General features: G+C 33.4%; 1 protein-coding gene across 3 annotated transcripts in view; it reads left to right on the forward strand.

Moving 5' to 3' along the window:
- Faf1 (Fas associated factor 1) overlaps positions 1-25956 on the forward strand; it is a 410583-nt gene that overhangs the window by 177762 nt on the left and 206865 nt on the right. For all 3 annotated transcript variants that reach the window (XM_074080173.1, XM_074080176.1, XM_074080174.1), the window contains one exon: positions 5063-5168. In XM_074080173.1, the coding sequence (XP_073936274.1) occupies positions 5063-5168 (106 nt within the window). The remainder of the gene's footprint in view (positions 1-5062; positions 5169-25956) is intronic.

Raw genomic sequence — 25956 nt, forward strand, 5'->3', positions numbered from 1 at the left:
CCAACCTCATAACTACATCTAAACATAATACTTCCCAAAGGACCCATCTCAGAATACTATCATATTGGTAGTTAGAGCTTCAATGTATGAATTTTGGACAGGACACAGTTGGTCCATAACAGCCCTGAAGTCAAAGTATGAATTTTTCTTTCCTAGACTATTTGTTTAATTTTGATGGATTTGTACCTTTTATTGAGTGCCTTCACAAGAATGGTTAATATTTTAACAGATAGCCTTGGTTTATCCTAACAAATCTTCTGCCCACTGAAGACTTTCACAGGGAATTTTGGATTCAAAGAATTTCTGGGAAGAAATACTTCAATTACTGTTATTATTCTTGGTCAAGACACCCCGCCTACTAATGTGGTAACCCATGAAATGCGTTTGTTGCTAGTTAACAAAAGAGAAGCCAGTCCTCCCCTGTATTCTTTAGAAATCAATGACATTTATATAGTTATGCAGTGATCAAATGGTTGTTTTAATAACAATGCATCCTTAAGTTAACCCGAAAAATCACTACCCTGTATATATTAAAATGTCTCTAAGCTATTCCCTGAATTGCTGAAGTGCTTTCTGAATATGAAATAAACTCTGTCAAAATAGTAGGTTGTTACATTAATTTTTCTTAGAGTTGTTGATTTTATCAAATTTTGACATATGAAGGCTAAACAATACATGGCTTTGTACATTTACATGTATAAAAGTGTCTGTATTAGAGCTTCAGATTTATTTATTGGAGTTTATGTGTTAAAATTTGCTGTACATGAAAAGTCTGGGGAGGAATGTGAATGTATATACTAAGCCACTGAATTAAAATTATTTTGGCAATCATTAGAAGTCAGGTATTTTATAGGTAATGCCTCTGTTCCTCATAAGTGATCATAGTTACATTGGAATGTAATCTTCCCAGGCATAGCTGGATATTCTGCCAGCGAAAAAGCATTGGAAGTCCAAGACTTGTGGACAAAGAATATAGTAAAGATGTTTTACTAAAATTATTTCTGGAGCTGTATTTGTGGCTTAGCTATTAATGCTTAGTTATAATACTGAGGATCATAGGAAAGTAGTTATCTGTACATTTTTAGTTTTCTCTCTTATATGTTACTCCCATGTCCCCAATTTTAAAATCAAGGAACTAGCTGGGTATAGCTATTTGTACCTATAGTCCCAGCTACTATAGAGGCTCAAGCGGGAGGATCTACTTGAGCCCAGGAGTTTGAGGACACTCTGGACAAAACAGTAAAATACAATCTCTTTAAAATTTTTGGGGGGAACTTATTAGAAGAATTATGAGATGAATTTATAAAAATATCTAATACTTTGCCTACAAGTTACTTAATATTGTTAAGTTTGATTTTCATTTCTTTGCATATTGCTATAAGCTCAGAGCCTGGGGACAAATATAGATGATTGTGATTACATTTTAAACATTAGTTTCAGTCCATATCTGAGGGTACAACAAGGAGGACTAATAGTTTTAATGATTCTTATCGTTTGTGGAAAACAACCCAGTCTTTGTTGATAAATGCAAATATCTCAATAGAAAGGAAAGTCACAATGGAGAAAAATTTTAAAAATCATTGAGAAGAGAATGAATTTGGTTAGATGACACTTTAGCAGTTAAGTTTCTTCAAATTATGCAGATTAACATGGGAAATTCCTTACAGCCTTCTCCATCCCCCTCAAAAATAAAACCTTCACATAGCAAAACTTATTCAGTTCATATGTCAGCTTCTGTGGGAAGGATCCATGATCTGATTTAAGTATTCTGTGTTTTCATAGTACTTAGGAAAACTGATATTATGATAGAGTTCTTAGCACATGGCTACCATATGTGAAACGTATGCTTGTCTGTCTCTCAGTAAAGGCAGAAATATCTTATTGGGTTCATGTCCCTAGTACTTGGAAGGTAAATCATGAATGTAATCTGCAGGTAGACTTGGCTAACTGCTGTTTTTTGTGTGTATGGCATTAAACAAGTAACTTAACATCAGTTCCTTATCTGTAAAAATGGAAGTAATAATAACTCCATAAAGTTGACTTGAGTTCCTAATGCTTGATAGGTAGTAGCACTTGTTAAACACCAGCCATTATTGTTAATGATTAAGTGAATTAATCATAGCAGCATACGAAGTATTACCCTCAGTTATGAAATTGTCACTAAGATCCTGGATATGGTAGATCAACAGCAAATAAGAGAAATAAGAGGTATAAAAATGCTGTCAATCTGGGACATTAGGGAAAATACACAGTTATCTTTACTTACAAAAATATTTTACCCTGTATAAACTAAAACATGAAAAAATAACAGCCAAAAAAGCATTGTAGGTCTTTTTGCTGGTTTTTCACTGTCATTTTAAGATTTTTAAGATATGGGCACCTCTCAAAAGTGTTCTATTTTCAGTAAGTTATAATAGGTCACCTTACATCTTTATATGCAATAAAAATTCCCATTTGACTTTGAAAATATAGTAGTTTTGTGAAGGAAGAATTTCTATCCTTTTTCTGAAATCAGATTTTACAGAGTAGTTAAGGCCTAAAAATGGTAGACACTCAGTAAATACTGTTGAAAGAGTGATTGACTTGTCTATGTCAAACAACTAACCCAAGTTGAAGAGGGATTCACAACTGGTTGTTTAAGTCCTAAGCAGTATAAAGCCTGTGTGTGTAGGTGTGGGTGTGTATCTGTCTGTCTGTCTGTCTGTCTTCTGTCTGTCTATCCCTCCAACTTACCATTTCTCACAGATATCCAGGAATTACAGAACTAGAGTAAATTGGTGTTCTAAAATAATCTGGCCATTGATAATAGTCCTTGCAAACCTGTATGCAAAATTATTGCATAAATCTGTCAATCAAGATTAAGAAACAGATCTAAAAGCAAGCACTAAAAATACTAAACATATGCATAGATTCATATATAAATATAAAGGAGGATCTCTGCAACAATCAAGATTTCTGAAACTCTAGGTGCCATAGCCTAGCATTTGAAGCCTTTCACAATATAGGTCCTTAATATTTTTCAGGTTTCTTCTATTGCAAACTCTTCCTTAAATCCCCGTATGCTTCTTCATTACTTTCTACATCTTTCCTAGAATTTGCCAATCTCTATTAGCGTTCAAAGTATTCTGTGTCTTAAATCATCCTCCATATAAACTTGTCAAACTATTAGCCATCCTTTGTAGTACTTCAAAGTACCCTTCCTTTTTCACAATCTAAGGTCAGTGATTTATGTCTTTTATTATTAAAAATAATATGAATCATGACATTATAAAGTGAATGAGTGAATTACGAATTTCTGAGTGGTCAAGAGTCTTACTCATTTTGTATTCCCCAAGTAGCCTTGCTTTTTTGGGAGATATGATGCTTAGATGTAAAGAGTATAGAATTAAACATAGCTTAGGAACTGCGTTCCATCTTTTTGTAGTTACATGATCTTGGGCAATTACTTAAGTTTTCTGAGCCACAATTTTCTGAATAAAATGGTATCTCAGGGTCAGCTCAAAAAATGAGAATTAGCAGTTTTTCATATGCAATTCAAAAATATGCACAAATATTCCTTAAATTATTAGAGGATTGAATTGAATCACTCTCTAGCATGCTAGTTGCTATAGGAAATATTAATGAATAATAAGATGTTTAGCTGGGCATGGTGGTTCATGCGTGTAAGTTTGAGGCCAACCTGGGTTGTGAGACTCTCTCAACAAAACAAAACAAAACAAAACAAAACAAAACAAAACAAAACAAAAGTTATTTGCCCTCATAAAGCTCGTAGACCAGATTCAGGACTTCTCCACATGATGAAAAGCACATTGCATAATGCTATAATTAAGTGACAAAGTATGTGATACAGTAATTCAGAGGAGGAGATCAATAATAAAGACAAGTGCTTGGCCCAAAAAGGTGTTCTGAAAGCTATTATGGTCTTTGGAGGAAGAGCAAAGAAAAGGAAGATGAGAACAAATCAGCAAAGACTGAAGTGAGCATGGTGTGATGCTTTTGACACTTGGGAATACTGGCCAAACTAACAAATTTTGAAGAAATTTGGAGTGATTGAATAGCTGTCTGTGAAGGGCCTTGAAAATTTGAGTACACTTTCTATTATTTGCTACTTCCAATCACAAATTCTTTTACCACACATATATTGAACATTAACCCAGCGTATTGTTTGAGTTCCCTTCCCTATTACACTTCTTTCACACACCCTTTTTATAGTCATACTGAGCTTTTTAAATGTTGCCTGAACATAGTCATTTTCCTGTTTTTTTGCCATTTAAATGATCTCACGAACATTTGGCATAATTTGTTCCATTCTCCCAATTGAAACAAACAGTTACTTCTTTTGGTTTCTTGATTTTTCTCTTAACTAACCAATTGTTCTCCTTTAAACTGACTTCAACCCCTCTGTTTGGTTTTAAATGATTAGAATGCTGTAGGGCTCCATCTTGTTCTCACTACTTTTTCTTTAGGCGTAGCATTTTTAAATGTTGTTATGAATTCTCCAATTTCTGAATTCTACATATTCCTGAGTCCTAAGTGAAGCTACAGTTATTTTGAAGGAGTTTTGGTATAGCAATTAAAGTTCTGTAAATTTTGATGTCTTCTGTATTTTGACTGAAACTATATTTCTGTTCTTGTGAAACAGTCATGAGTATAAGTAATAGATTCATAGTTCTCTTCTTCCAGAACAGCTGTTTCATTTAGAATTCAGTCAGTCTTTGAGTATACATTTTAATAGATATTTGGAATTTGATATAGCTAACAGTTGATTCTCTTGGATGAAATATATTTGTAGTTAGTAGTATATTGTAGAAAATGTGTATATATGTAAAGTGTTTGCAACTGAAGTTTTAAAATACCTTGGTAGATAAGGAGTTAACAGGTTAGCTCCCCTTGGCTGTTCTCAGCATGCTCTCTTGCCTTTAGGAGCTGAAAAGATGATAACATTGGGCCCAGACATGCCTGTGTGAAGGTTAGGGTACTCCTGGGGTTTTTGCAGCTAACTGTAAAGCAAGCTAGAACTTGTTCATCTCTGAGTTCCTTGTTTTTCTTTCAACCCTTTCAGTGCCCTGCAGGAATCATTAAATCAAAACTTCATGCTGATCATCACCCACAGAGAAGTCCAGCGGGAGTACAACCTGAACTTCTCAGGAAGCAGTACTATTCAAGAGGTGAGTTATGTCTCACAGCTAAGAAATAAAGGTAGCTCATTATAGCTAATGTTGACCCTGTTAAAGAGGGCTTATCTGTTCTGGTTGGAAACTCTCTTTATGTTTCATTATTGGGTTTTTAATTTTAATTAACTGGAGCATCAATGATTACTGTAGATATAATAAATGATTTGAACTAGAAATATATATGTTGTAAATGGGAGCTCTTGATAATTCTTAAACTAGCTTACTTAAAACCCTGCTTAAGAATATTATGTAAGATATTTCATTGTTTATGGTAATTATTTGAAATACTAATTTGGAAATTATTCATTTTGGAGGATGTTTATATTTTATTTGAAAGGTCACTCAAATATATTATTTATATTGTGTATTTTTCTGTTTTTAAAAGAAATTTGAGTAGGCTTTTCTTAAACAGTTCAATCCTAGACTTGGGCGGTATTTGTAAGATGCTATTGGAGAGGTCATTTAGCTTGGAAGAGTCTATTTATAGCATCAATATTTTCTTCAGTGTGGCCAAAGAAGGCTACTGTTTCAAAAAAGAACCTCCCCCAAGAGAGATGAGGTACCTTCCTGTTACAACTTTGGCCCCACCTACCCAAAAGCCAATAATTTCTCTCTTTGTGGGGGGAAAATGTTAAAGACTATGATAGGAGTGTTTAGAAACATTGAATTAGTGAAAATATAATATAAAAAATAAATCTCTTAATTTATGAACACAATAATCTCTGCTGATTTTTAAGAGAATTAATTATGCTTAATCTTAGATTATTTCATAAGTTTTTTCTTAGACTGCATTGCTTAAAATAATTACTAATTTCATTTTGAAAGAACAAGTCATTTTCACCCCAGTCATTTTTTTCAGAAGTACATGAATTGTTTCAGTAGCGGCTAGATTACTCATGGTTTCCTTTTTTAATGTTTTATCCATGAATTTTATCTTTTGGCATAAGTAACATACTATTTTATTGACCACTTGAATAGTTTGTTTACTGACAACTAAAGTCTCCAACATTTTTTCTGAATCATAGGTTTGATTTGATTTTTTTCCAGGATCTTCAATATGTATAAATTACCATTTCATTTTTAGTCTCTGAAATGGGTGTTCTGTATTCTAAAGTAAAATTTTTAATTCTTGAAAAATCATTTTTGTTGATATTTTGTAAGTAATGGCTTTATATCAGAGATATTACAGGATCTTCATGATAGTAAAACCTAAGTGAAATGTGGGTATATAATTAAACTAGAAAATTTAGTTTCAAAATGAGATAAAGCACAGATGATAAGAGGGACATTTCATTCTTTTACTGATTTACTTTTTTGAATTGAAGAATAGTATAATGCATGATGGATAAATATAGACTGCTTTCTTTTTCTGGTTGAAGTTTTATAGCTAAATTTTCTTTTCTTTTTAAAAAATGCTAGTTTCTGTAACTTGGGTGTGTTTCCTCTTTCTCCCACAAGAGGGCAGAAAGGACTATTAAGCTTATAGCCTAAAAATGCCATTCAGTGTTTTCAAATTAGCTTCTCTTATATTAACAAAAAGGGGCATAATGGCCAAGTTATTGTTTGATTTACAGATAATTGGCATATTGCAGGGAGGAGACTTAATTTCACCCTTTTAAATTAAACAGGGAGATTTAAAAAGACATAAAATATTCATTAATGTTCGGTGATTATAAAGTAGTGGCATATATTTATTTTGCCTTTATTACTGTTTCGATGGGAAAATACTGCAAATATTTCCGAAATCGAGTTGGCCATACTGACAAGTTGAAATGTTTAAGCAGCGTTAATGCAATCTGCTCACACCTGATATCCTATGCAGAGTGATTCAAAATGACTACATCAATTATTAAAGGAAAGATTTAAAATTCTGTAAATGTGCCATTGCACGCCACAGTTGGCTGAAACTGTTCTCTGTAGCATACTGTTCAGATTATCAAATATATTTTAAGCTTCAAGGACTTGAAGACAGTAAATCTTTTTCCTACGATTATCTAAATATCTTTTGAAAAATATTCTAGAAGTATTTTTGCAAAGATAGATATTCTTAGATATTTCTTGGCAATAGTTCTTTTTTTTCCTTTTTAAAAATTAATTAAAAACAGTATTTTGAAATGCTAGTTGGCAGGAACAAAATAAATGCAGTTGTTTCTACTACTGTTTTTCTCTGAGTAGACAGTTCCACCTGGGCTCTTTTATTTTGTACAACTTTGAAAAAGGACTTGGACCAAGTATTTAGGCCTAGTCTTATGATTTTTCTCTTTCAACTTATGGGATACCTGTAGTGGGGGTGGTTTCAAGAGAAGGAGAGCTGCTCTATCTGCAGGCCTACAATCCATAGTGACACTTAAGATGTGTATTATTTCTTGTTGCATGACTGCAAGATAAAAATTGCATCAAGATAAAAATCTTTAAATGATTTTGTAGTGGTATTTCATAAATACTAGGATTTTTGCTTTTAACGTTGAAGGCTTAATGATAGCATGTATCCTAAATTATTAATCTATGTCACCAGTTTCAGGAATCTGTTTTCAGTATTAAATCCAAAAATGAATTCTGACCAGTATAACATATTGAGAGAAAGAAAGAAATTTTAAAGAAATAAATTTAAAATCCCGAATTAATCATTTTTTAGAGTAGCATATTATTTTTATGCTGTAGGTAAGAAAAGTTTAATTTTTGAAAGTTTTGAATTTTTAAAAGTTTCATAAGATTTTTAGAGAGAAATTTTTATTAAATAATATTCCAAAAGGCACTGATTTCACCTGTTAATTGGGCAAAATACATTTTTTAACAATATGAATTAGAAAATAGAACTAAGATGATATTTGAATTTCAAATAAAGTCTTCAGTGACTAGATGGTTATGCAAGTCAATGTTGATAAACTGATAGTTGTATAAGTGTTTTTCATTTTGACCCTGTGGTCTGCTGCCTTATAATACATGACTTTTGTCATTTGGGTGCTCTAGATTTTAATTTAAGCTACTTAGTTATTGACTGGTTTTGGTTTTGATTTTGTTTTTGTTTTAAGCTCTTCACAAATATTTCCACTTACATTATCTTACTTGAAGAGAAGGCATTAATGGTTATAAAAAGGTCAGAATGCAGGAAGTTGCAAGTAGTTGTAAGAAGAAAAATCCTTTCTTTTTTCCATTATACATCTTAAAACATCTTATAAAATTATTAAGTAATATGATGAATTTTGTGATAGTCTATATTTTTCTTTTACCAGTTTAGGTCTTAAATTAGCTGTTTCTCACTTTAAAATACCGAAATTTCTTCAAAATTTAAAGGTGCCCACCTTATTTTTAAATCAATTTTCTACTTAGAATTCAGATTTTTAAGCAGTTAATTGTGCAGATTCTACGTAACACTATTAAAGGTCTGTGATTTCAAATGCACTTGGGGTGGCTAACGTAAGAGGGGAAAAATATTGATTTGCCTTCTGGACATTGTAAACCCAGGTGTGGAAAAGGAAATAAAGTCCCTGAAATCAAGCCAACTTTTCTTGGAAACATTCTTTGTTATCTGCTTTATTATTGCAGAAGCATCTTTCTGTTAGGCAAAATATCTCCTTGTCTTTTGTAGATATCATACAATCTTATGAAATATACACCTGACCCAGTATAGCAAAGATAAGAAACCTAGGGTTTTTATTGTAGAATCATGGAGTATGACTTATCTATTACAGTGGGAAGCATTGTGAATAGCTGTTGGAATTATTTAAATCCTCTTCCAAGTCTCACTTTACCCCAGAATTCTCATTGTTCTTATTCATGTTGATTTAATTCTTAATGGGAATGAAAGGGGGAAATTGACAACCTATAATGCTATATCTTGCAGGGAATAGTAGCACATTTCACTACTAGAACCATGTTGTACAAACTAGTGATTACATGGGAAACCAATCAAATTTGAATTAGTATCAGTAAGTGAACTAAATATATAAATCACACCAATTCTTAAAAATGAAATCATGAAGCTAATTCCAATTCTGAAGATTTGAACCTTATGCCAATTTTTACATCTCATGCCTATTTTTCTACTTTCTCAAGTTTTTGGTCTGGTGTATATTTTGGTCTATTGTCTTTTAATGCTGGTGGCCACTAACAATTAGGAAATACGTAATCTTCTACAGATTATACTAATAAGCAATTCTAGTAGTGCATTGACTATAATTTTTAACTAACATGTCCTTTCTTTAAATGTTGTATTAGGTAGTGGTTTTTTTTTTTTTTTTTTTTTTTGGTTTGTTTGTTTTTCTAGTATGGGGAAGGGGTTCTTGGCACAGAACTGAAAAGCGTAGGTTATCTGCGAATGTGCATATGTAAGACAGTAAATTAAGTTGTGTTTATTTAATTAAAAGTTTTTTAAGTGGTTTGTTTTTACTATGAGGTAAATGGCATATATTAGTTCAATTAGAATGAACAATTTTAATTAGCATTTATCATAGTTTGATTTTTTTAAACTTGAAATCACAAATGACATTCAGTAAGAATGGAACATACAGTTTCTTAAGCAATGAATTGAAGTCTTTCTTCAGCTTTCAGAAAAGGAGATTATGAGTTATTAATTTCAATTTGCATTTAAAAACAAATCTGTTGAATTATACCACTTCAAATGAAAAATTAGTGATGATTACTTAAAAATATTGAGATTTTTCTGTGGTTCTTAATAAACTGATCCCTTAGGAAATAAATTTAAATAATATAGTTTAGCTAATCGAAAATGACAGATCTTTTTCCCTACCTAGAAATAGTTTAGAATAATTTGGAATTCTTTTCCAGCCAATATAAATTTTTTTCACCTGCTCTTTAAGAAGATCAAAATAATGAAATTTTGCTTATGAACAGTGGTTTAGCCCTTTGTTACTTAAGGTATATGTATCCTAACATCTTAACCAACTGTTTCATGGTATATGAATTGTGTGTTGTAGTTTTGAAATGCTTGAGTTAGGAGAAATTATCTTCAGTTATCAGAAACTAATAAACTTAAGACATTTTTTATATGCAAGAAAAGGCAGAGAGTAAATAATTGCACTGGTGACCAATACTGTAATAATCCTGTTTTACAATATGCACTTGACAGGTTGTAATAGTGCTAATTGAAGAGACTAATTCACACTTGCTTCATTCTATTCAAAGGCAAAATCAGCAGCTTGTTTTGCTTTTGACCAGATGGTCCTCATGAACACCTACTGTGCACTTTAAGTGCTTTACTAGAATTACAAAGGCTGGGGGCTGCTTTCGACTCCAAATGATTTGAGAAGGGGGGGTTACCTCTGTGCTGAATGGATTTGGTGCAAGTAAATTAATTCTAGTGGACCCATTACACACTGAGCCCCCTTTTCAAAGCTCTGAGCCTCCTTGCTCGCTCTTTAGCAATGAGAAAGAGAAATAGAAAGGCAGATTACTGCAAACAGAAATAAAAAAAAAAGGGGGTATGAAAGGGAGAAAAGAGGCCTTGAAGCCTTTCATATCATTTGAGTTTTTTAAGTGCGTTATTTTTGGGGAGGGTGGATGTATGAAAAGCCAATTGGAGTTTTTTTTGTTTTAAAGTGCGCTATTTAAGCACCATGAATATAGGCGCAAGAGCAACAGTTGACTGAGTTTACTGTGGTGAAGCTTTGTGTCCGAGGATGAATCAAATTCATTATATTCAACTCTTTGTGTTTTCACATGAATGTAGGGTTAGTTTCACAAGACTGTGTCTGTTTAGGATAATTATAATTTAATATTTTCCTTTCATAAAGTTATCACTGTAGATGTCTAAAATTTTAATCAAAGCAGATTTTGTACATTGACTTTGAAGCACCCTGACAGTTTAAAATTCAAAGGAAAGCTTTTTTAGTTTTCAAAAGAAAAGAAAGGCTCATTCTAATGGTATTGAAGCAGAGATTATTATAACTAATTAGAAGTCACACATCTGTTAGCTTTTGGTTTGTGACTTATTTTTGTATTTTTGAGTAAAATGTGTACTTTAAAAATATATTGCTCTTATTGAATGAATTGAAAGGATAAAATACACTTAAAAGAGAACTATTTATTTGAGACATCTGTTTTTATAAATCTCCACATGGTCCCATAAAAATATGTAACGTTAATGAATTGCATCAAATGTGAATTGGAATTGTGTAATGATTACCCTTAAGTTGGGATACACTTCCAAACAAGGTGTTTTCATACAGTTCTGATAGCATAATTCTGGTTATTAACTAGTCATTATGAAATATTAACAAATCCAGTTTGTACAAATTTTTATTCCTTATCCTTGAAGCTGTTCATAGGCAATTATGTAATCAGAATACTGACACTATGAAATAATTAGTCCTTGTTACAGGCTATGTAGGTTTAAGATACAAGGAATTGAATTTAGAAATACATGTCAGTTGGTTTTGTATATCTGGATAGTTTCTTTGATACTTCAATGGCAGAGCTTTGTTTGGTGGCATGTATTACTGATACCATTATTTAAATTCATTTTAATAATAGCTCCTAACAAAGACGATAACAAAGTCATACCAAAAATGCATAATAATAATTAAAGTTAGCCATCATCCTAAATGATATCTAGAATTTATATTTTAAAAAATATAATGCATCAGTATTCTTCTTATGTTAATATGTTTTAGATACATTCTCAGAAAATAAAAAAAAATAATGTAAAAGCAATCTCAAAAATTGTTTTATTTTTCAGAGAATATTAATTGAAAATGATAGCATACCCTCTTTAATACTTGAAATAAAATTCGATTCATTTTCTATTAATGTGGTCCTTACTTTGGGATTTTGCATTGAAATGAAGTTGTGGGGTAGGGAGATATATAAGGATAATTTCCAAACCTTCAACCAACAAAATACCCAATAAAACTTAGAAGCAGTGAAGTGTTAATGATTTGATATCCTTGGGGAGAAAATATTTCAAGAAACATTGAAAGACTAAGGAAAACTCATAGAAAAAATTATTTTTGCAGTAAACAAAGGTAAAACTGCTGGATTTTTTTCTTGTAGATACAATAAAAAGCTATCTTTAAACCCAGAACCTTAGTTAGTAGGAGTGGATTGATCATGACCATTCTGTCACTTACTTAGATAGGACTAATTTTCTGGTTTCACAGAGTTAGTAGGTAGAAAGCTTTCTCCTCATGAAGCATTTATTTCAGTATTAAAATATTAACCTGTAGATTTCTGAGTGCCAGAGAAAAAGCTTCCTCCTACAGTGTAGAGTTGGGAAAGGCTGCAGTTTCTTCATAGATCTCTGTAAGTACAACATTACTTAAGCTGAGGAATATTTTAACATTTAAATATCTTCCAGTCATAAAATAAGAATTAATATCCTCACTGCTCCCTGACCTGCCCCCATAGAACAATAAAAAAAAATGAGGAATTGAAACAAAGAATAGATAAGTCATTATAAAGTGCTCAAAAACATGAAGTGGACAGAGACTAGGTATATTAAGTCCTACATGTAGAAAATTTGTTTACATGTTTAGCCTTATAGGCTAAGCAATATTTGACCATAACCTCTCGAAACATCTGATTATTTCGTTTTTCTTTTGTCTTGTGTATAACTCAGTGCTACGTAGTTGAGTTATTCTTTTTCAGGCATATTTAATATGGTGAATATACTTTGTAAAACATCCTGTTGCTCCATTTACAGCCTTATCACCCTCAATATATTCTATTATTATTTTTTAATAAGTATATTTTTAAGAAAAAGACTTTGAAAGCTCACAGCAAACATTTTTTTTATAAATGACAAAATGTATTCCTTGCTTTGTGGTCATTGCGTGACCAGACAGTAGAGTACTGGATTGTTCTAAGGTTTTACAGCTGCAAGGCAAAAGCATCTGCTCATTGCAAAGCCATCATTGTTTAATTTTGACACTGACTTTTCCATGCGCCTTGTACCAAGCACTGGATTAGATACCACTGAGATGAAATTTGTTTTAAGTTGCTCCCAAAGTGCAGCTGTCCCCATATATAGCTTTGTAGCTTAACCAAAATAGACAGACATAGGATCAATTAGAATCTTTGTACAGGGTCACTTCACTAGGCTAGAGAGGCTCAGAAGAAGGATGTTAATGATATTATTTATTGTGAATAACTGCAAAACTAGTTTCTAGGCTTAGTGTGTGTAGAAATCTCTTCCCCTTTTTTTGAGGACAGTAAAGTTTTTTAAATAGTTAGCTTTTTCGTCTATATTATAATGGTTAAGTATTGGGGTACTTAGTGCCCAAGAATAGTGCATTAGGCACTATTCTTCCATGGTCATTTTCAAGAAAAAAAAAAAAGATATCAGCTATTGGTCATTAAAGTAGTAATTGACTGAAAATAAAACCCATTCTAAAATGGCTTTGCTAAAATCTTGAAAAGTGGACATTTTTATAGAATGATAATTTTTCTTTAATGTTTCAAGTGAATGAAAAATGAAAGAGCACTTCACTTCCCAGGTTTCCTGGGATTGTGTGAATTTCTACCCAGCTGGTCCAAATTGATTGATACAGGGCCAAATATTTATCTGCCTACATTTCAAAGTCTATAATTTGCTAATGAATTGTGGTAATAATCTTTCATCATACATGAAAGATTTAGCCAAACAATTTGCTAAGTATGTATTTTGATCATAAAAATTTTGGACTTACACCAAGCTTTACATCTACTTTACAGCTAATGCATGGTGGGGGGCGGGAGAGCAATTGGAGAAATAATATTAAACATGGACATTTGAGGGTAAGAGATGAAGGAAACAAGGGAAGAAGGTACCTTGGAAAAGAATAATGATAGGAAAGTCCTGTGAATAACAGAGGAAAACAACTTATATTTGTACCAATAGTACAAAATAGAATTATAAAAAATGCCAGCCCAGTTTTAGCCTAGTGTCCAGAGATGTATCCAATGTAGATGAAGGCAAGGAAAGAATCTTTTCCTATTTTGATTTCCTATTTTGGCTGCAGCTATTTTGAACTTTGATTATAGAATAATTTCTTAGAAACTTAACGCTACACAAATTAAATGTTTATAAATTTTAAATAATTGAAGACATAAAAATTAAAGCAAAGTATTGGTTAGGATCAATTTTGAAAAATCCAATAAAGAAATAAATGTGATTTCACCAGTTCCAAAAGAAACTGAAAGAACGTCCTGGTTAAGACTTTAGACTTTCAAGAGTATGCTTTCTCCCTCCAAAACAAAGATTTTGCAAAGGAAAATAGGCTTATATTTCTGGGAAGATAATGTAGCACTAAGTAACTTCTGCTTAGAAAAATACAAATTGTATTCATGTATTTTGGTAGCTAGAAAATAAAATATACTACAAAGGAAGTCAGGATTGCTCTATAGACTGAGAGGGCAAGAAAGTAAGTCTTTTGTACGAGTAAAATTTCTCTTTCATTGTTACAGATCAAGGTACCGTAACTTCCTGTTTGATACTTGTCTAAATTGTTTTCACATTGACCATTAGGAGAATATTAAATAATAGTAGAATTTCCCTTGCTTAGTCATTTAATAGCAGGTAGGGAAAAAAAAAAGACAAAAAGAACTTTGTCTTATAGAGAGAAACTATGTATTTCATAGAAGAGGTGAAACTTCCCTTTTATAGATTTTTATAGATAAGTAACTGTAGAATTTAATAATCTTTTTCTTTTTTACTAAATATAAGAATGCTTTAAATGTTATTACAGTAAATATAAAGTGATACCATTGGACAATTTGTAAGTATTTAGAAAACTTAGAGATCTATATAACTAACCACAGTTTTATTTTAGATGAATTGAAAATCTTGTTTTACACACTGATTTTCTCAGCCTCTTTCTATTTTGCTGACAGTGAAAATTTTATCAACTTAATGTTGTAGTTTTGTAGGCATATTGTTGCCACATTATGATAATTGCTTTAGTAAATACTTAATGATTAAGTTTTGCTTGGGAATCCTTATTTCATTTTTTTCCTGCCTGTTTTATTACAGAAAAGTTCCATAATCATTATGGGGGAAAAATATAAAGAAAATGATGTTCAAATAATGTTAATATAAATAAAATTATAAATGAGATAACTAGTGAGGTTCCTCATTTTTTATGAAACCCCAGTTTCAAAAACAACTATTAGTTATAGATTATATTAACTTCAAAATTCTGTTGTTGGCTTTTTGTTTCCAATTCTTTTGGTATTATCAAAAACATTTTGCATTTAAATGCCTGCCTTCACCTGATGAGTATCATGTTTTATAATAATCATCATCAGAATATCAGTTAAATATCATCTCATTTCTGCTTTCCCTGAACCTTTCACATTGTAAAAAGGAGAATTTTATAAGGTATTTTTCAAGGATGCTATTTTCTTGCTTGTGAAAATTTTTGTTGATGACATATGTACACAGGGACATTTTGCTTGAAATTTGAAATATTGGAAATATAGCAAAATGTCTTAATTGTCCTGATATCTGTGGGTATTTCAAATGTAACCAATTTTTGTTTGGAGTGAATGGAGCAAGATGTGAAGTATGTTTACAAAGTAACCGTGATTGATATAAATCTAAACAAATGTTGATTTCAAATCAATTGTGTTGATACACACATCTTTTTTTGCTCAGAATTATTCTGGATTTCCAGGAACTGGCGTTCCATCTGACACTTTTTTTCTCCCCAGTAGCTTTATTTATGGCCATTCTTTTTTCCCTAAAGAGGGAAAACCGATTTGTTGGAAACTACTTAATGTAATTTGAAACTAAATGTGAGCCAGGTGGTTATTTACTCAGGGCAGTCAAATTAGTGGCTATTTGAGAACTCAGAAGAGTTTCTTTTTTCCTTGCGAACATATATCAGGAATAGCACTACTATATTCATTTACAATTGTTTGTTTACTTATTCCCCATTAGACTATGCACATTTTAAAACAGAAAGTGTCTAATTCATCGTGTGTGTGTGTGTGTGTGTGTGTGTGTGTGTGTGTGTGTGTGTGAGAGAGAGAGAGAGAGAGAGAGAGAGAGAGAGAGAGAGAGAGAGAGAGAGAGAGAGAGAGAGTGTGTGAGAGAGTGAGAGCGAGAGAGATACACGTATCCCAGGCTAGGCTTGAACTTGGAATCTTCCTGCCTCAGCCTTCCATGTGCCGGAATTTCAGGTGTGCACCACTGTGCCAAGTCTCAAATTCATCTCTCTTTTTTTTTTTTCTTGGGGTGGGAGGTGGTGGTACTGGGGCTTGAACTTGGTTTGTACCTTGAGCCACTCCACCAGCCTTTTTTTTTGTGATGGGTTTTTTTGGGATAGGGTCTCTTGAACTATTTGCCTGGGCTGGCTTCAAACTGCGATCCTCCTGATCTCTGCCTCCTGATTAGCTAGGATTACAGGCATGAGCCATTGGTGCCTGGCTCAAATTCATCTCTATATTTCAGGCCTACCACTGAATTGGTAACAGAATAGATTAGTTTAATTATGACTAATTTAGAAAAGGAGTATCTATGAAGCAATGAGATTATTTCTGACTAAAAGCATCTGAAGACAAAAGAAGTTACTCAGAAACTTGTATTTTCGGCATCTCAAATATTAATGCTGAAATAAACATGTACTTTCTAAAGGAGGGTATTAAGAGAGAATCTCTAATTTGGTTATACATTCTCACTTATTAAATTAGATTGAGAATAGATACCTTGCACAAGAAGTATAAAGTAAAAATTCTATTTTGAAATAGACTCGTCATCCTTAATTTGTGATATCTGACAAATAATTTATTGATGGCTTCCTTCTCAATGAGATTATAGCTGAATTTTGAAAATATTTTTAATTTATTCTTATAGATTTTAATCAAATAGTACTTCTCAATTGGCTAGCTGCCTTGTTATAACAGAAAGATCATCGCACTATTCCTATTCTAATACTCATGTCACTAACAAACTATGTGCTCATTTAACCTTGATTTTTATATATCATGTTTGGAGTATTTAAAATGTGGAATTGCAGCAACTTGAGCTTTTGCTAGTGAAAATCTAAAATAATGAGTAAAATTTCTCTGTCACATTGAACCTTGTGTATACTTCTGTTGCAACACTTCTATCCTTTTGGTTTTTGGTTTTCTTTCTCATCATTTATGGTTTGGATATGGTTTGAGTGTGTCCCCCTGCAAAGATTCACATGGAATCCTGGTGCTCAATGTGGCAATGAGAGGAAACAGAAACTTTAAGAGGTAGGGCCTAGCTGGGCACTGGCGGCTCACGCCTATAACCCTAGCTACTCAGGAGGTAGAGATCAGGAAGATCGTGATTCAAAGCCAGCCTAAGCAAAATAGTTCATAAGATCCTGTCTCGAAATAAGCCATCACAAAAAAGATGGGGGGAGGTGGCTGGTGGAGTGGCTCAACGTGTAGACCCTGAGTTCAAACCCCAGTACCACAAAAAATAAAAATAAAAAAGGTATGGCCTAGCTAGTGCAAGATGATTAGGTCATTAGGGTTGTTGCACTGGGAAGCAATTAATGTAGTTCTTGCAGGACCAGAGAGAGAGAGAACTAATCGAATAGTCAGTCATTGTGTATCTGAATAAAGGGTTCAGGATGGAAGTAGAATCTCTTCTTGTCATGGTGCTTGAATTGCTATAAATTTATTTCATTAAATAATAAAGAATATTATTTTTGTATTAAAATAGAACTTTCGCCTCATATGCATATAGTACAATCAGACTTTACAAGTAATATATATGCATAATAAATCTTTCTAATATATAAGATTTTGTAATGAGAGACAATAAAAGGTACATGTTACTTATTTGATGTCATTATCTTCACTTGTGATAAATGAATTATCAAGACTGTGGTATCAGTCATAAGGACAGATATACAGAACAGAGGAGTAGCTGTCCAGAAACAAACCTTTACATTTATGGTCAGTTAATTTTCAGCAAATACAATTCAGCATGAAATGAATAATCTTTTCAACATATGGCGCTGGGACAAATGGACATCTACATGCGACAGAATGAACTTGGCACATTCCCTTATGCCATATAAAAACTAACTCAAATTAGATAAAAAAACCTAAGTGTAAAAGCTGAGACTGTAAGACTAAAAGTAAATATAGGCAAAGAACTTCATGACTTTGGATTAGACAGTGGTTTCTTAGTTATGATGTCAACACAAACAACAAAAGGAAAAATAGGGTAGTTGGAGTTCATTAAAATTAAAACTTTTGTGGCTTGAAGGGCACTGTTGGTAAAGTGAAAAGGTGACTGAGAATGGGAAAAATATTTCCAAATCATACGTTGATTAGAGATTGTATCCAGAATGTGAAAAACTCTACACCTCAGTAATAAAAGACAAGCTACTAAAAATGGTCAAAAAATCTGAGTAGACAGTCCCTAAGAGAAGATATGTAAAAAACAAATACACACATGAAAAATTGTTCACCATCTGTAGTCATTAGACAAATGCACATAAAACATTCAAAGGAATTGAACTCAGAATGTCGAGGAGATTTCTCACTCCTGTGTTTATTGTAGCATTATTTACAATCACCAAGATATGTAAGCATCCTAATTATCAGTGGATAGACAGATTTTAAAATTTTTAAATTCTATACAAAATAGCATGTTATTGAGCCTTTAAAAAGAAGGAAATGCTGTCATTTGCAGCAGCATGGATGAAACTTGCAGACTTTCCTTTCTTAAGGCTAAGTAAAATACAATTGTATGGATATGCCACATTTTATTTATTTATCTATTAATGGACACTTGTTTTATCATTTAGCCTTTACGAATAATGCTGCTATTATGTGTATAATTCACTTACACATTTTTTATGAGGACATACATTTTCAGTTCTTTTGGTATGTATCTAGAAGTAGAGTTGCTGGGTCAGCTGGTAACCTTGCCATATTTCCTTCCTTCCCTCCTTCCTTCCTTCCTTCCTTCCTTCCTTCCTTCCTTCCTTCCTTCCTTCCTTCCTTCCTTCCTTCCTTCCTTCCTTCCTTCCTTCCTTCCTTCCTCCCTCCCTCCCTCCCTCCCTCCCTCCCTCCCTCCCTCCCTCAGTCTGGGATTTGAAGTCAGAGCCTCATGTAAGGCCCCCCAGCCTTACATGGTTTTTTTTTCCCTTAAATTGTAGTAAGAAGATGTGCATAACAAAACTAAACATTTTAATCATTTGCAGATGTTCATTTCAGTTATCAAATAACATTCACTTCCATCTTCAGAACTTTTTTATCTTCACAAAGTGAAAGTCCAAAAAAAAAAAAGTGAAAGTCCATACCCATTAAATAACTTCCCATTCCCTTCTCCCCACAACCTCTAGCTAACCACCGTTTTGCTTTCTGTCCCTAGTAATTTGATTATTTTAGGTAACTGGGATAATCATACATAGTATGGCCTTTTGTGTCTGGTTTATTTTACTTCAGTTGATTTCCTCAAGATTCAGTCATGTTAGCATGTATCATAATTTCTTCCTTTTTGAGTCTGAAGATATTCCATACTGTATATATCACATTTTATTTATTTATTTATGATAAGACTTTTGGGTTGCTTCCACCTTTTGGCTGTTGTGAATAATGCTCTTGTAAGCATGGGTGTACAAATATGTCTTTGAGACCCTGCCTTCAAGTTTGGGGGAAATATACCAAGAAGTGCAATTGCTAGATCATATGCTAATTCTATGTTTAAGTTTTTGAGGAACAATTTTCTTCATAAACAGCAGCTGTGCCATTTTACATTCCCACCAGCAATGTGTAAGTATTTCAGTTTCTACACATCCCCACCAATACTTATTATTTTCTACATTTAAAAGGCATAGCCATCCTAGTGGATGTAAAGTGGTATCTCATGGTGGTTTTGGTTTGCATTTTCATAGTGGCTAGTATTGTACATCATTACTATTTCATGTTTATTGGCCATTCGTGTATTGTCTTTGGAGAAATGTCCATTGAAGTCCTTTGCCTCTTTGGGGAAGAGGGTTCGTTTTGAAGTGATGAAAATGCTCTGGAATTAGTGATAGTTGTAGAATATACTAAAACTCACTGAATTGTACACATAAAATAAAACTAAACAAAAAATGAATAGGGAGAATTAAGGGCTAATAAGAGAGCTAACCTACAAAATTTAAACAATTCCTAAAATAGGACAGTACTGGGGATGAGATCACCTAGATAAAGTATAAAACACTAAGTTCCAATTTACCATTGTTTGCTAAGAAATCTTTTTAAGATAGTGACTAGGCCTTTTTCCTTTCTATTGACATTAAACCAAGAGAAAATGAACTTTGTAAATGTTAGAAACAGTTTTTCTTGAGTTTGATACTGCTAAGCATTTTAGAGTTTTATAAAACCACATTTTTATAAGCATTTTTGCTAAATCTATAAAAGGGGAACACATTCTGTTTCTGAAGCACTACTAGAATAAGAGTATTCAAGAGGATTATGTCCACTGTTGTATAGTAGAGGTGCTGTTATTAGGTACTCTTTACATCATCATGCAGAGTTTCTATGTTGAATTTGCTATAGTGCTTCCATCAGTATTATTCTGTCATTATATTGTAGTGGAAGTGTATTTGAGGATAGAACAAGTACTTTGTATGGAGAACAAAGATAGTAAAAAAAATCTCTGTTAAAAAAAAAAATCTCAGCTGGGCACTGAGGTTTGTGCTTGTAGTTCCAGCTACTGGGGGCGTGGTGCTTAGGCAATTGGATCACTTAAGACTAGGAGTTTGAGACCAGCCTGGGCAATGTAGTCAAAAAACAAAACACAACAAAAACATATTCTCTGTGGAAAAATTATCATATATTATCTCTATTTCTAGTAGATACTCATTGAAAAAGAATGATTTTCACATCAAAGTAATTTGAATATAATTCTGTGGAAATTCTTCTAGTCAATAATGTTCTGGTTATTAATACCTTGAAACTTTTTATCAATTTCATTAAGGGAGAAAAAAGGAGGATACCTTGAGTTAGTATTTTAGACCGTTCAACTCTTTTCCCTCACCTTAGTTCATTTGATTCTTATAGTGTCCACAGTGTCAAGCCTGCTGCATATGGCTGTGCAAGTTGAAAATAGCACTTCTTAGGGACTGTGGTTATAGCTTAGTGTTAGAACATAGCATGTGGGTAAGATCTCCAACACTGATAGAGAGAGGGAGGGTGGGGAGAGGGATGCAGTAGGAGAGAATGGCACCTCTTAAAGCTGTGCAACATAGGGAAACTTTATTAAAATTTTTTCCTCTCCCCTAGGTGCAGGAGATAGAACCCAAAATCTTGGGCATTCTAGGTAAACACTCCGCTCCTTTTTTTTTTATTTTATTTTTTCATTTTTCTTTTATTATTCATATGTGCATACAAGGCTTGGTTCATTTCTCCCCCCTGCCCCCACCCCCTCCCTTACCACCCACTCCCCCCCTCCCTCTCCCCCCCTAATACCCAGCAGAAACTATTTTGCCCTTATCTCTAATTTTGTTGTAGAGAGAGTATAAGCAATAATAGGAAGGAACAAGGATTTTTGCTGGTTGAGATAAGGATAGCTATACAGGGCATTGACTCACATTGATTTCCTGTGCGTGGGTGTTACCTTCTAGGAATTCTTTTTCATCTAACCTTTTCTCTAGTACCCTTTTCCTTGGCCTCAGTTGCTTTAAGGTATCTGCTTTAGTTTCTCTGCGTTAAGGGCAACAAATGCTAGCTAGTTTTTTAGGTGTCTTACCTATCCTCACCCCTTCCTTGTGTGCTCTCGCTTTTATCATGTGCTCATAGTCCAATCCCCTTGTTGTGTTTGCCCTTGATCTAATCTCCACATATGAGGGAGAACATACGATTTTTGGTCTTTTGGGCCAGGCTAACCTCACTCAGAATGATGTTTTCCAATTCCATCCATTTACCGGCGAATGATAACATTTCGTTCTTCTTCATGGCTGCATAAAATTCCATTGTGTATGGATACCACATTTTCTTAATCCATTCGTCAGTGCTGGGGCATCTTGGCTGTTTCCATAACTTGGCTATTGTGAATAGTGCCGCGATAAACATGGATGTGCAGGTGCCTCTGGAGTAACAGTCTTTTGGGTATATCCCCAAGAGTGGTATTGCTGGATCAAATGGTAGATCGATGTCCAGCTTTTTAAGTAGCCTCCAAATTTTTTTCCAGAACACTCTGCTTCTTGAGCCACATACCCAGCCCTTTTGTTTATATTTTGGTTTTCTGTGGTACTGGGGTTTGAACTCAGGGCTTTATGCTTGCTAGGCAGGTACTTTACCTCTTGAGCCATGGCTTCAACCCATTTTTGCTCTGGTTATTTGGAGATAGGGTCTCCCTTTTTGCCCACATGGATCTGGTTCACAATCTTCCTGTTTTACACTTCCTGCGATCCCTGAAATGACTGGCAAGCCTTTTTCTGTTGACATAGGTTCTACTTTTTTTGGCCAGGGCTGGCCTGGAAATGCAATCCTCCCCATCTCAGTCTCCTGTATAGTTGGGGATTACAGGTGTGTGCCACTGTGCCCAGCTGTTGGTTGAGGTGGGATTTCACAAACTTTTTGCCCAGGCTGGCATGGAATGCGATTCTCTTGATGTCAGTTTCCCAAGTAGCTGGAATTATAGGTATGAGCCACTGATGCCCAACTTGTATTTTGTTTTTGAGAAAGGGTCTTTCTCACTAACTTTGTCTGGGCTAGTCTGGAACTTGAAATTCTCCTGCCTCTGCTTCCAAGTAGCTGGGATCATAGGTATGTACCACCACACCTGTCATTGACACAATGGTCTTGGTGAGGGTATGAGCATAAGACTTGATGGTCAACTCTCTCTTCTTAAAATAAAGGTACAGATGCACAATAGAGTTGAGTGGTAGTTAGAGTGCACAATACAGTTATTATATTTACCTGTTGTATAATTTGTAGTGCTTTCAGTAATTCCATTTCCTAAATCTTTCTTGCATTAATGTGTTCTGTATTGTAACCATTGTCCACTACTTCTGCCTCCTTCTATTCACTATAGACTCTTTCCTCATCTATAAAATTAGCATTATAGTAATTTTAGTAGGTATTGCTTAATCGTAAGACTGAACATGGACAAAGTAGTTAAATACAACTTTACTCTAAGTACTTTTTAAAAAGTTAGTTATTCTTTGTATCTCAGATTTTACCAAGTGATGTTATTACTCACTATTTTTAAAAGCTGTGTGAATCCTTGCTTATATAGTTTCTTCAGCTTTCTCCTTTAGCTTGACCCCTTTCCTCATGCTATTCAAAGATCCATGTAGAGTTCAGGAAGACTATACTCAACTGACACATCCTTCTGAAAGTCTTTCATAATCCTCTGTTCTATATGAATGTAACTTTTCCTTCTTTAGTTTGCCTTCACACCACAAAGTGATATTTTGTAATTAGGTGCAAGTGCATTCTTTCTCTAGAAGTTCATCTTCTGACATCAGCTACTCAGTTCTGTATTGAAATACTATGCTGTATTGTATTGAAATAACAAATAGTAATGATATTTGATTCAAAAATAATAATGAGGTAAAAGGCACTTTAATAAACCTTGCCTTAGAACCCACAAGAGAGATATGAGGATGGGTAAGACACCTAAAAACCTAGATAGCATTTGTTGCCCTCAATGCAGAGAAACTAAAGCAGATACCTTAAAAGCAACTGAGGCCAATAGGAAAAGGGGACCAGGAACTAGAGATAAAGTTAGATCAAAAAGAATTAACCTAGAAGGTAACACACATGCACAGGAAATTACTGTGAGTCAACTCCCTGTATAGCTATTCTTATCTCAACTAGCAAAAACCCTTGTTCCTTCCTATTATTGCTTATACTCTCTCTTCAACAAAATTAGAGATAAGGGCAAAATAGTTTCTGCTGTGTATGGGGGGGGGAGGGAGGGAGCGGGGCGGGGGAGAGGGAGGAAGTGGGGTGGGTAGTAAGGGAGGGGGTGGGGGCAGGGGGGAGAAATGACCCAAGCATTGTATGCACATATGAATAATAAAAAAATAAATAAAATAAAATAAACCTTGCCTTGTCTATGGAAAATTTATGTGGTAGAAGCTAATCAGAAAAACAGGAGATTATAATTGTGCTAAGCATTTATAGTATAGCTAGTGTTTGTTTTTAAACATGTGTATATGAAAAATATATTGAATCATTTGCAGGCTAATAAGCACTTGAAATTTATAATAAAGCAAATTTAACTACCATTTTGGTTTTTTCTGATAAAAGGTCATTACAAAACTTGGAAGAAAATAGCATGCAACTAAGAAAGAGCTTTCTTTCTCGGGCATTTTTTAAAAAGTAATTTGAATTCTGAATGTAGTATTGGTGATATATGATCATTTGTATCTTTGGAAGCAACCGTTCACATAACCATAACTATTGAGTGCATATAATTGATTTCACTCAAATTCTATGTTTAAGTGTTCTAACTGTAAGAAAAAGAAAATCAGATATAAGTTGATGTGGATATTTTGGAGCTAGAAACTCAAAAATTCTGAGCATTTGTTAGAGATTTTTATTATGGGATCCACTACCTTGAATAGTTATTTCGATCAGATGTTCTCATAGGTCACTATTGGCTCTCAAGTGGATTTTCAGGATGTTTTCTTAATAATATGACAGAGCATTATAACTTCCGTTTGAAGCCATCCTTTCTATAAGGTGTACTTTAAATAATGCACAGCAAGGGATAAACTGAAAATTATTTTAATATTTTGTGATAGCTGCACATAGTGGCTCCTGTCTGTAATTCCAGCTATTTGGAAGGTAAAGATTGGGAGAATCGTTGTTTGAGGCCAGCCCGGGCATCTCAGCCAATAAGCTGGGCTAGTGGTACGTGTCTGAATTCCCAGCTACCCTAAGATCAGTAGGTAAAAGATTTCCGTTTGAGGCCAGCCTGGGGCAAAATCACAAAATGCTGCCTGAACTAAAGCAAAAAGGGCTGAGGACTTGGCTCAAGTGGTAGAGTACTAACAAGTGTGAGGCCCTGAGTTCAAACCCTACAACCACCCCCCAATAAATAAATAAATAGTGATAAAGCTAATATAACATTAATTATTCTTGTTATCAGCCTGTTACATGCTGTAAAGTTTATCATTTCTTCAATTTAGAAAAGACTATTTTAATATCTTAAGACCCCTTTGTTCTGAATCATAAATAATTCAGTATGAAAAAAATAAAAATAAATTTCTTAAACTGTATATATGAGTTATATCACCATAAAGTGATACTTAGCTGGATTTTTAGCTGAAGACAAATTATTACTTATTTTGAAGAAAAAAATTCAAAACTCGAGAACTTACTCCTCTTTAGGTCACTTACCAGAAATGAAATATATTGTGTCTTTTTTGGTGGTGTTATTAGTTAGACATATTAACTGCCAAGATGTATGATTCACTACTCTACTAAAAGTGAATGTATGTGTAGAAGCTATTGCTTTTTTATTATTTGCATTTATAGTGTCTGTGACGTGCAAACACATATGAAAATATACAGTAACTGCCAATATTTTCATTTTACACTTCCTGTTATGCACTTACATTTTAACTATATAATGTTATGCTTTTATTCATCAGTAAAATGTTTTAGGAGCACTACATTAAAATATATCTGATAGAAATAAAATAGAATTTACTGAGAAATCATTTTCTTGAAACATATATGCCATGTAAATAATGAAACCTTAATGATAGTAGACCAAGTTTAAAATATAGGAGATGTTTCATGAAATTGTGAATCCTTTTCTTATGCACTTGAATTTGTATGATCTGAAGAGAAACCAGAGTATGCACTTGAATTTGTAAAGAGAAATCTTTGCTACTTCATATACTGTTTT

Source organism: Castor canadensis, chromosome 7, assembly GCF_047511655.1.
Source record: "Castor canadensis chromosome 7, mCasCan1.hap1v2, whole genome shotgun sequence".
Classification (NCBI taxonomy): Eukaryota; Metazoa; Chordata; class Mammalia; order Rodentia; family Castoridae; genus Castor; species Castor canadensis.